Raw genomic sequence first — 12,367 nt, 5'->3', positions numbered from 1 at the left:
TCATTTAAGATGTAGAGTATTTAACAACACAGAAAGATACTCACAATTTAGAGTTAAATAGAAAAACCACAAAAGAAGGGAAAACAAGCTTAGAATCGTACATGCTAAATATTAATAGTATACTTCTAACTGGTAAGAATTTGGGGGTTTTAAAATTTTTTTTATTTTTATTTTTCTTCACTTTCTAAATTTTCCATAAGGAATACATGTTAATCACAATAACCTTTAAAATAATTACTTATGTTATATGAGAAGGCACATCAAGAGAATCTAGCCTAACACCTGGCACATGCTGGCGCTTGATGAATACTGCTTCCCATTCTCCAAGATTTATTCCTCAATATGCTTGTTTTACAATCATAATACCAAAGGGGTTTTGGTAAAGAAAGCTGCAGCTTTTAAAAAAAAATTTGTTTTGGTAGAGATGGGGTCTTGCTATGTTGCCCAGGCTGCTCTTAAACTCCTGAGGTCAATCAATCCTCCCGCCTCAGCCTCCCAAAGGGCTGGGTTTACAGGCATTACAACCTGTATTACAGGTTTAGAACCACCATGCCCACTCCTAAGCTTCAGCGTCCGAATCCAGGATCAACACGTGGTCTGGAAATCACATCTGCCTTGGACCTTCCCGCAGATGCCACTCCCAGCACTTGACCGGGTACAGAGCAAGCCTTCACGGGTTGAAATAAATTGGTTGACTCCAAACTCAAGACTAACAGACTGAATGAGCTGCTTAGAAAGAGCTCGTTCAGGACTGTGCTGTTATTCCTCCCAACAGGAAGGTGGCATGTACAGTGGAAGGGGCCCCGGCATGGAGTCAATTACCCTCTGCTCTATCCTGGGGGCACCCACCGCCCAAGAGCTGTATGGTCTCAAGCACGTTACCTTACCTCCCTGCCCTTTCCTTTCGATATTATCACAAGACAGCTGTAAACACAGTGGTGAGAATTAAATACGACAAGTACGAAATCTTCATAAATTTTGAAGGGCTATCAATGTAATACAATATTATAATCAATCAATACTAATCTGTAACAATTAAATACGTTTTAGAGGTAAGGGTAAAAATGGAAAACATTGTATTCGCTTTAGCTTCAGTTTCCGTGCAACTACAGAAGAAATTTGACTCTGATTTTGTTCCTCTTTATATGAAATAAACTTTATAAAAAAGGCACAGCTCCGTTCAACTGGCTAGTTATCCTCCACCTAGGTAGAAATAGTAGAGACACTGAAATAGGAGTTTCCTCCTGGCCCCCATCTCTCTCTGTCTCTCGTTCATGCACACCATCTCAGATCTCCTCTTAGAGTCTAGTGAAGAAACCCTGTTTTGCTTTCAGAGAAACGACCATCCAAATACGGCTTCTAACATGAAGGCTCCAAAAATCACACAAAGTAAAACCATCAAGCAGCACAGCCTGGTGAGCCAACAACTCAAAGACTGAAAACAATTAGATTGAAACCATGTCACACAACACAATCCTTCCTACGTACCCCCTTCAGCCAGGCTTGTGTAGACCGAGACCAGCACTTCACGAAATATACTGTTATTTATGCAGCCAAAGGGAGATCACAAATTTAGGCAAGAAACGAAATTTAGGCAAGAAACTAAAAGTGAGCTATTGGAACCTGCTTTTTGATCCATCTACTGGTGCTTTCATTTAAGAGATCTTTCCAAGAAGGCCTCCTAGTGACCCAAATCTTATTTTGGAGAAGGCTGAGGTTTCATATCTGCTCACATATAGACCACAAAAGTCCAAGAAATGCTGTGTCATACCAAATAGGCAATGGGCAAGGGGGTTTCAACTATCAGCATCTCATTTATTATGAAGTCTGTAATAACTCCCACAATCGCCATCTAGTTTTAACAATTTATTTGGTAAACAACAAACACACTTGTATATGAACAACCAAAACAGCTTTACTCTGGTGAAACAGCTTTGCAATGTTACAAGTATATTCACAATGTTTTTCAGGCTCTTGCATTTTCGAAAAGAGAAAAAGTTGCTGAGAAAAAAAATTATGTAAATAAAAGTATATAATATAGCATATTCGTTTTTGTCCCCATTTAAAAATTTGAAAATAAGCAGTTTTGTAAAGCCAAAGTGTATTCCTTTCTGGGCCAAATTTCTATTTGACAGCTGAAGTATGCGATTAATGGGCTGCCTCAAACCACAATTATAGAGCCAAAATAAAAATTACCCTCCTTAAGATTGTACATGGAGAACACTGGCTATCTGCTTCACATTAAGTAGCTGGTTTAATATGATCCCTCTTATTTAAGAAACATATACTCTACTGAGCCCAAAAGGACACATTTTCTTCTAGAGGAAGAATGTATCATTAATAAACAATTACAATAAATTATGTAACACTGGCTAAGGCTGGTAGCAGGGAGCAAGGGACACTATATTCTTAGAAAAAAACACAGGGCTGCTGGGCGCCGTAAGTCACACCTGTAATCACAGCACTTTGGGAGGCCGAAGCGGGTGGATCATGAGGTCAGGAGTTCAAGACCAGCCTGGCCAAGATGGTGAAGCCCCGTCTCTACTAAAAATACAAAAATTAGCCGGACGTGTTGGCGGGCGCCTGTAATCCCAGCTACTCAGGAGGCTGAGGCAGGAGAATTGCATGAACCCGGGAGGCGGAGGTTGCAGTGAGCCGAGATTGCGCCACTGCACTCCAGCCTGGGCAACAGAGGGAGACTTCATTTCAAAAAAAAAGAAAAAAAAAAGAAAAAAAACATCGAGTCAGCAAGGCATTCAAAACGAACCTTAAACAGAGGTATTAATACGTAAATATTACAATTTCCACTTAGAAAAAAAATCGTATTATTGCTAGGCCAGCACACTCAAAAGCAATAATGTCACGAAAACACATGCCCTTGTGTGATTTGGCAGAACAGGCTGCTCCCTGAACACAATGGGCCTTTTTATTAAGTGGATCCCTTCATCCCTGGCATTTGATACAAACAAAAGAGAGAGAAAAAGAAGCAAACATGACACTAGTAACAGTCTTCAGTTTGAACTCCATCACAGAGAAGTAGAAGACCTAAAAGACATGTTAGAAAAGTAAAAGACAGTATTTAACCAAAATGAAAGCAAGATAGACTGAGAGGAAGAGAACTATATTGCAACGCTGCCTCTTTTGTTTAATTATATCAAAGGGCAACAGAGCCCTCTAGTGGAAAAAATAAAAATATATAAAGACGTTTCTGCTTTTAGATTAAGGAAAATATGTAGAACACCCCCGGGCATGGTGGCTAATGTCTGTAATCCCAGCACTTTGGGAGGCTGAGGTGGGCGGATCACTTGAGTTCAGGAGTTCAAGACCAGTTTGGCCAACATGGTGAAACCCCGTTTCTACTAAAAATACAAAAATTAGCTGGGCACGGTGGCTCACGCCTGTAGTCCCAGCTATTCAGGAAGCTGAGGCAGGAGAATCACTTGAACCCGGGAGGTGGAGGTTGCAGTGAGCTGAGATCACACCACTGCACTACAGCCTGGGTGAAAGGGCAAGACACTGTCTCAAAAAAAAAAGAAGTAAAGTACCATCTTCCATTACAATTCTTACTATGCCACTATATGATGTAAAAGCAAAAGATCAAATTATTTTAATTGGGTTTTAAGTAAAACAATTTCCAAGTTTTCAAGCTTGATGTAACACTACAAAACCTCCAGTAGAACAAAAATCTGTTACTAAATTTTTTTATTTATGAGTTTGAACCACTTTGTCATTAAACAATGGTTTGTATGACCCTCTTTTGTTATGCTGACACTATGAAAAAGTAATTAAAATCTAAACCTACATGCAAGCATGAAATTCAACCGATGACCGCATGTGACAACAAAGTTTCAATTGAGATCTAATCAGGTTCACACAGACAGTAGCCCCCCCTTATCCTCGGGAGATGCATTCCAAGACCCACAGTGATGCCTGAAAACTGGATAGTATCAAACCCTATGTATTCTTTGCTTTCACCTATACACACGTATTGAGGATACATTTTAATGTATAATAAAATCAGAAATCAACAATAATAAAATAGAACTGTAACAATATACTGTATAAAAGTTATGTAAATGTGTTCTCCCATACTCTCTCTCTCTCAAAATTAGTATTTTCAGATGCCTGTTGACCTCAGGTAACTGAAATCTCAAAAAGTGAAACAATGGCCAGGCCCAGTGGTTCACACCTGTAATCCCAGCATTTGGGGAGGCTGAGGCAGGCAGATTGCCTCAGGTCAAGAGTTCGAGACCTGTATGGACAGCATGGCAAAACCCTGTCTCTACTAAAACATAAAATCAGCTGGGCGTGGTGCTGTCCACCTGTAATTCCAGCTATTGAGGAGGCTGAGACAGGAGAATCACTAGGACCTGGGAGGCAAAGGTTGCAGTGAACCGAGATCGTGCCACAGTACTCTAGCCTGGGCGACAGAGTAAGACTCTGTCTCAAAAAAAAAAAAACGTGAAATACCACCGATAAGCGGGACTACTGTATACATGATTACAAACCTATTTTAAAAACATATATAACATACACATATCCCTATTGTAAGTATTTTACGTGAGATTACCAAATATGAGATGAAGCTCATTAGAATGTTTTAAACTGGTCTCTTCCTTTAGATATTTACTTCTCAAAAACTTTGATCATGTGATTTCCATGTACATTCAATGTCCAATAATATTTCAGTGTAAAATGGTTAAGTCATAAGGTACTAATTCTCAATTTTTATATAATGTCATTTAAGAACTTTGTCTAATATTGTCAAGAATCTCCATAGTTCCTTAGAACAAAGTAACTTCACAATAATTTTACTTACAATACCTGGGTATAATTTAGCATAAGAGAATAGTAGACACAAATGTTTTTCATTGAAAATGGAGTTTCAATGCCCAAAAGGTTATTTCGATTATTTCAGAATATTTTCCTTTCCTTAATGAGCACCAGGTTCTTAAAAAGATAAATGCCAAGATCCCACTGGTTTAAGTCTTGTCAACAATCCGAAAGGAAACTAATCAGGCATTTCAAGATCCCAAGTGTAATGATTTCATATGAGTATGTTTTACCCAAGAAAATGACTAAATGTAAGTTAGCTATGGCCTCAGATTTATGGGGCCTTTTGGAATAACTGGGAATAAAAAAAAAAAACCATCAGTGGCATGGTTTAGGCTCAAAGGCAAAAAGCAGTAACATTTAGGCACGGAAAAGAAAACAAAGAAGCAAAGGTGTAAAGGAAGCTGGTGTAGTCCATAATTGGGAAGTGTGGATTTAAAATATTAGGAATGAATACCCTTCTCTACATGAAGAAAAAGTAATTTTCTTGTATTCGTGTAGAACTGGTAGAATGTGCACCAGACATGAATTCATCATGGTGACGATTTGTAGGATCAAAGAGTACGGCAACTATAGTTCACACTGTAATGTCAACACATGATTTAGACACAAGACCCTAAGTTTTAAAAAGTAGCCTCTGTAAGCTAAGACAATCAATTTCAACATTACACTATAATTACATTTTGGGATTCCCTGCATGAAATTTTTATACCTTCATTTTGTTTCAAAGAAAACAAATTGGGGAGTGACTGATACCTTGAGCACGTACTTTTTATACCTTAAAATATATACATTTTGATATGTAAGTAGGCATATGTATAGGTCCACGTAATAAACCTTAGAGAGGTGATTTTGTGACATAAATACCAATAGAAAATTCAAGTGTCGGTCCCAAAATATATTTCACTGGTATTTACCAACGTGGCCAGCTTGTATTTGTTTGGAGGAAAAAAAAAGTTTTGTTTCTGTTAATGGGTCCTTCGGTTCAAAAATTGAAACCAAGCTAGGCTATTCTAGCTCTAGAGTCACAACATATGATGCAGCCCAGCGTTCGAAAGGTTCACAAAGTGAAAGAAATTTTTCATCTGGACCAAACTCTGAAAAAAATTTTAAAAATCAAGTTTTAGCCACTGCTGGTTTAGGATTGAAAGTTAAGAAGTTTTATCATCATTACCACAGAAGATTAGACTGAAAATATCTAGTTTGTTCATACTTGTTAATAGCATCCGGGCACAGTGGCTCACACCAGTAATCTCAGTACTTTGGGAGGCTGAGGTGGGAGGATCACTTCAACCCAGGAGTTCGAGACTAACACCTGGGCAACATAGTGAGACCCCCATCTCAAATATTAAAAAAAAAAAAAAAAATTTAATGGGTGTCTGACAAACCCTGGATGTCACTCCTTAAATATGATAATAAACCTATCTGCTTACAGAAAATAATTTGCATGAGTTCCAACAAACATCTAGTTAATTAAGACAATGAACAGAGTAGGTGGTCCCACATTTAGGCATCCAACTCATCCCTCATTAGAAGGATACTGCCTTTGATGAGCAACATGTCACCCTGCAGGTAGCAGGGGGCAGCATTTTATACTAAAGTATTTATATGCATAGCCAAATTAGCTGACTGATGGGCTGTGTCTAAAAACGAAGCAGGGACCATCCTCAATGGGAAATTCCCTCGCCTAAAAAAATTCCCTTTCCATGGCCGGGCGCGGTGGCTCAAGCCTGTAATCCCAGCACTTAGGGAGGCCGAGATGGGCGGATCACGAGGTCAGGAGATCGAGACCATCCTGGCTAACACGGTTAAACCCCGTCTCTACTAAAAACTATAAAAACCTAGCCGGGCGAGATGGCGGCGCCTGTAGTCCCAGCTACTGGGGAGGCTGAGGCAGGAGAATGGCGTGAACCCGGGAGGCGGAGCTTGCAGTGAGCTGAGATCCGGCCACAGCACTCCAGCCTGGATGACAGAGCGAGACTCCATCTCAAAAAAAAAAAAAAAAAAAAAAAAAAAATTCCCTTTCCTAACACTTCCCAGCATTTGCATGTAATGTTCACCGTGCTGAAGGCATTTCCGCTGTTTTTACCAAATCAGAGCATCAAGCTGCTAACTCCAAAGAGCTGTAAAACACCTGGCCCTTCCTGCTCAGTCTATGTTGAACACAAACAGAAATGAACTCCTCCCTTGTCTCTACTGGTTAGCATTCAGGACTGCGGGGTTCCGGGCCTCTTGATCTGCTAGCGGAAGCTCTGGGTGAAGAGATGGCTTCCCCCTGGATACTGAGATGCTGATCTCCACAGAGAGAGGTCCACAAGCTACAGCTTTCAATCTACAAAGTTCTTCAGGTTCAGAAAGCTGGTTAAACAAAGGTCAAGGAGAGAAGAGTGTTAGTTTCTGAGGAGGCAACAATCTAATCCTTGCAACTCCCTAAAAAAAGCTGCAGCTCCCAAAAAATAAGGGGGTTTGAGGCAAGGGGCACAGGAGGTATAGGACACTGGTGCAATGTCCCCAACAGTTACATACAATGTGCTGCCACAGTCTTCCTGTGGCCTGGGGCATCCTATTTGCCTAAATTTCATCTAAGCTGTGGCTAATTTACAGACTGCTGGGGTGATAACACTTTGAATGAACTGGATTATCTAATACAGGAGTCGGCACTTGTTTTCTGGGAAAGGCCAAAGAGTAAATATTCACGGTTTTGCGAGCCATAAGATCTCTGCCATAACTGGGCGACACTTCTGGTAACCTGCAAACGGCCATATTATTTTGGAATAACTGAATACACACAAACAGTAGTTCACCACTATAGGAATGGGAATAAATGGGCATGGCTGTGTTTCCAAACAATTTTACTTACAAAGTCAGGCAGTGGGTCAGAGTTAGCCCAGAGATCGTAGATTGTTCATCCCCAATCTAGACAGCTGAATCCAGTCAACAGCAGTAATACCTGCCTATAAACCTTAATTATAAAACCAAGGACTTCATGAACCCACAATGCTTTATTTTGACATTTCCTCCAAATCCTTTTTTCTGTCAGAATCACTGATTTTTTAGATGAATTAAGAATCCCTCCAATTGCCTTAGTAATATCAGTATCAAAAACTCAAAATACAGCTCCGTATCACTTACAACTGCGAGAGGGAAATGATACAAGACAGAGTCTGCTTAGAGGCCACTTCAAAGGGGGCACGGCTCTAGTGCAACCCTGAAATCTGGCAAGGGAGGGATGTCCCCTTCCATGTCAGTGAGATCCTCGCCAATGGCAATTCCAACAAAGCAGTGTCATGTGGGGCATTAAGAAAAAAAAAGAACGAACGAACCACTGGAAATACTAGATTTGTAAATCGGCTTTTGTAAGGCAAATTAGATATCTATGTTTTTATTATGGAGTCACCACTTCCAAAATAAATCCTGTTATGTTTTGTTTCAGCCCACTCTGCCTTAGAGAAAACATACATTCACAAGGTTAAAGATTCCACAGTTTATCCAAAGAACACAGGCTCCCTTGAGCGGAAGGGAACACCAGCACCATTATAGCTTAGAAGAAGATGACTCCTGAATGCCCCAGAAGTCTTGGAAGTAAAGATGCCCAATTCATTCACTCAGCATTCAGCTATTTCATTTGAAATAAGCGGAACTAAAGTAGTGATAGCAATTTATAAATTGGCATGTTTCATAGCTTAGTAGAGGGACTTTATCTAGAAGCCACAGCCTACTTGGGCAAGGACACTTTCTAAGGCAGCCACTCAAGATATAAAGCTAACTTAGCAAAGCCATGTGCCTATCTGCAGCCCCTTCCTTTCTTCAGGCCTGATACCACTGCTGCAGAGTGAACATGATTTGTGAGTTTTTGATTGCCTGCAACTTGCAGTATGGTATGATTTGCAAAAAGTCAGAATAAAAATGTTCGCCACTCACCTAGACATATGCTTCCCAAGAGTAGGGGGAATGGGGTGAGGTGACAGTGTTAAAGGCCATTCCTGCGGAAGGTGACAGCTGGGGAAAGAGCTGTGGGCACTTGAATAGGAAAGCCTGGTCTCCCTAAGACCTTGTGTGACATCTGTGCCGTCCTGAGCGTTAAAATTTGCCACAACCTCCAACTGGACCGCAGACACCTCCTGCAGTGTCCGCAAAATGAACCATAGGTATCAGGAAGGAAGAGTCTTAGGGGGAAGTGGGAGCTGTGAAGAGGCACAAAGAGTTTTTGGCTTTACTCCAACATGTGAGGGCCATTCTCAACAACCACAAACTTATTCTCAATGCTTCAGAATCTCCTCCTCTCCATCAAGACTTAGTATCTAACTAGATATCACCCTTTTAATATTCTGAACCCACTCTATCAGTCCTGGATTACAACGTCGTAGGTCTGCTGTTGCAAATCTTTGAAAGAGCATTAGCTCTATGTGAGAGTCTGCTATGTAATGTCACATGGAGCAGCTGGAACACTTAACACAAAAAATAATCAGTAGTCACATATCTTACTCATTAGAGAAAAACAGTCTAGCTAGAAGATTAAGAGAATAAGATCTTTAAAGTCTCTGGTGAACTTGTTAAATTTTTTAAAAAAACATTTTTAAGTCCTTAAGTTCTTTTTTCTTAATTATTCCACAATTGTATGGATCCACACATTCACCATAACAGTAGTTAATATGATCAACAAGATGTATTGCTTCTTGGATTGGGGATGCAGCCATTGTTTTTAATATTACACCATCAGTTTTGACTTCAATGACAATTATATAAAATTTACTCCAATGCAGGGACTGAACATATTTGGAGCCCAGGATGAGGTATGAGAGTTGATTTTAAATAAATCCCTTTCAATTCTTAAAAAAAAATTCACATTTGCTTCTTTACCTTCGTAGGCAAGTACAGTAAAAAATTCTCCGCTAGGATGGCAGCCTGTTAGATTTCAGACCTTGTACAACACAATAATTGACCATCGAACAATGTATTTTTACCTCCTGTGCTTCCCTAATCATGCTAGAAAACATTTCTGGAGCTTCAAGGAATTGTTCAAAATTAAGAAAGAAGTGCAGACGGTTAATGGGTACAAAAAAGAAAGAAAGAATAAGACCTACTATTTGATAGCACAACAAGGTGACTATAGTTAATAATAACTTAACTGTACATTTTAAAATATCTGAAAGGGTATAACTGAATTGTTTGTAACTCAAAGGATAAATTATTGAGGGGATGGATACCCCATTCTCCATGATGTGATTATTTCACATTGCATCCCTGTATCAAAACATCTCATGAACCCCATAAATATCGACATCTTTATAAACCCACAGAAAACAAAAAACAAAAACAAAATTAAGAAACAAATGAGTAGAGGAGACCATCAAGGGGGCAGTGCGGGGGCTGGGAGGGACCAAAAGGACAGAGAGAACTTGACAGAAGACAGCCAAATGCAATGTTTTCCATGTCGACAAATCTGAAGATGCATATCTAAACTCAAAGCAGGTGGTTCTCACCGAGTCAGATACTTATGTAAATAGACCAAAGCAAAATCAGAATAAAAACCTATGAAGAGTTATGGTTTGCTTCTGCCTTGCTCCTGTCTCCTTAACAGCCCATCATATCGAAGCAAGGATACCCTCTCGAGCCATCTACACATGATGGTCCCTGTGGGTAAACACTGGCAATTAAGAGGGTTAATTTAGAGGTGAAGACAGGAACTCATTCTCCAATTTTATAGAGAAATAAGATTCTGTGCCCAAAGAAAATGATATGCTCAGTGACCAGTCGAAACCTGTCGTATCCTTTGTTCCAAAGACATAATACCTTGTTGTTCTCCGTATTCTATTACCAATCAATTTTGGTTTGAATAACTCAGGTAATTGGAATATGCCCGTACACCATGCAGACCAGGTCAAACACTCTTAGACGGAGCCTGTTGTCTCTTATCCCTGAATACCAAAACAGCCACAGTCTTTTGCTGAGTGTTCAGCTTTGGGAGACTTCAAGGTCAGCCCCGACATAGGCTTCCATGACAACATTAGCATTTAAAAAGAGGTGGTGATGTTAATGAAACGATAGCTGAAAAGGATAAAATTCATGTTTAAATCAGAGAACCACTATACAAAATTCCATTATAGTGAGATCTAAGTGGATTTCATTAGAGCAGTTCCAAAGATAAATAAATAAGTGAACAGCCTACCTATTCCTGAATTAGCTCCAGTGACCACAACCACTTTGCCAGTGAAATCCCGGCCCTGGAGAATTTCCATGGCAGTGGTGCTGCCGTCGTATCTCTGCTGGGTGGTTGGCTTCGTTGGATTATCATCCACCGTAAACGCCAGTCTTGGGTCCACGTAGGTGGTTCTTTTATTGATATGGCTGCCCAGAAAAGGAGAAAGCAGCAAACCCACAGCAATGAAGACAGGCATTTATAAACAACACAATCTTATACTTTAGGCAAACCCCATTTTTCATAGACCAAAACGCTTATTCCTTAAACCTGAAAAGAACTGGGGCCCACTGAATCTATCTTCTGGCCTCCAGAAGGATCACATTTCTGCCAAAAAAGATAGTCATCAAATCCTTTCCTTCAGAACTGCCTAGAACATACGCTGTAACATACAATAACTATTGCCGTGTATCCTTAGATCTCAAAAAAGGCTTCTTGAGAAAGCTTTGGGTTTTTATCTAATTCATGTAAATGTAGCTGTAAGATCTGCCAGGCACTCTTTTCAGTAGATTTCAATGAGATCTCTTAGCCCTGTGCAAGGGCCTAAAGACATACAGAAGTAGAAAATTCAAAATGGAAGTCTTAGTTATAAATAAGAAACCTGCCAACTAATAAAATTCTAACGATTTTCATTTGAAGGCTCTGCACTCATACCTCCTATGAGCACTCATTTTGATTCTTGTAGAAACTGTATTAAAATACACTGGAGGCTGGGCACAGCGGCTCATACCTGTAATCTCAGCAATTTGGGAGGCCAAGGCAAGAGGATCAATTGAGCCCAGGAGTTCAAGACCAGCCTGGGCAACATAGTGAGACCTCGTCTCTACAAAAACTAAACAAAATTTCGAGTGTGACAGCACATGCCTGTAGTCCCAGCTACTCGGGAGGCTGAGGTGGGAGGATGATCATGTGAGCCCTTGCTTACTCCTCTAGATTAGACCAGGAGCTGGCCAAATCTGGCCCACTGCCTGTTTTTGTAAATAAAGTTTTATTGGAACACAACAATGGCCATCACTGGTATATTGTGTGTAGTTGCTTTAGCACTACAAAGGTGGAGTTGAATCATTGTAACAGAAACCCTATGGCCCGCAAATCCTAAAACATATTATCTAGCCCTTTACTGACAAAGTAGACAGCCCCTGCTCTAGCGGGGTGGCTCTCAAGCTAGGGAGCATGAGAATCCCCTGAAGGACTTTTTAGAGCGCAGACTGCCAGCCCCACCCTGCTGCTGGTTCAGTAGGTCTGGGGTGGGGGCCCGGGAAGGTACATTTTTAATGAATTCCCAGGTGATATTAATGCTGCTGGTCCAGGAACCATGCCTGAGAACTGCTGTTC

At 40.3% G+C, this 12,367-nt stretch overlaps 1 protein-coding gene across 2 annotated transcripts in view; it reads right to left on the bottom strand.

Moving 5' to 3' along the window:
- WWOX (WW domain containing oxidoreductase) overlaps positions 1 to 12,367 on the bottom strand; it is a 1,118,448-nt gene that overhangs the window by 1,093,712 nt on the left and 12,369 nt on the right. For both annotated transcript variants that reach the window (XM_033219092.1, XM_033219093.1), the window contains exon 4: positions 11,003 to 11,181. In XM_033219092.1, coding sequence (XP_033074983.1) covers positions 11,003 to 11,181 — 179 coding nt within the window. The remainder of the gene's footprint in view (positions 1 to 11,002; positions 11,182 to 12,367) is intronic.

The sequence above is a fragment of the Trachypithecus francoisi genome, unplaced genomic scaffold (assembly GCF_009764315.1).
Source record: "Trachypithecus francoisi isolate TF-2019V2 unplaced genomic scaffold, Tfra_2.0 Lachesis_group10, whole genome shotgun sequence".
NCBI lineage: Eukaryota > Metazoa > Chordata > Mammalia > Primates > Cercopithecidae > Trachypithecus > Trachypithecus francoisi.
This window is presented reverse-complemented; position numbering and strand designations above follow the sequence as displayed.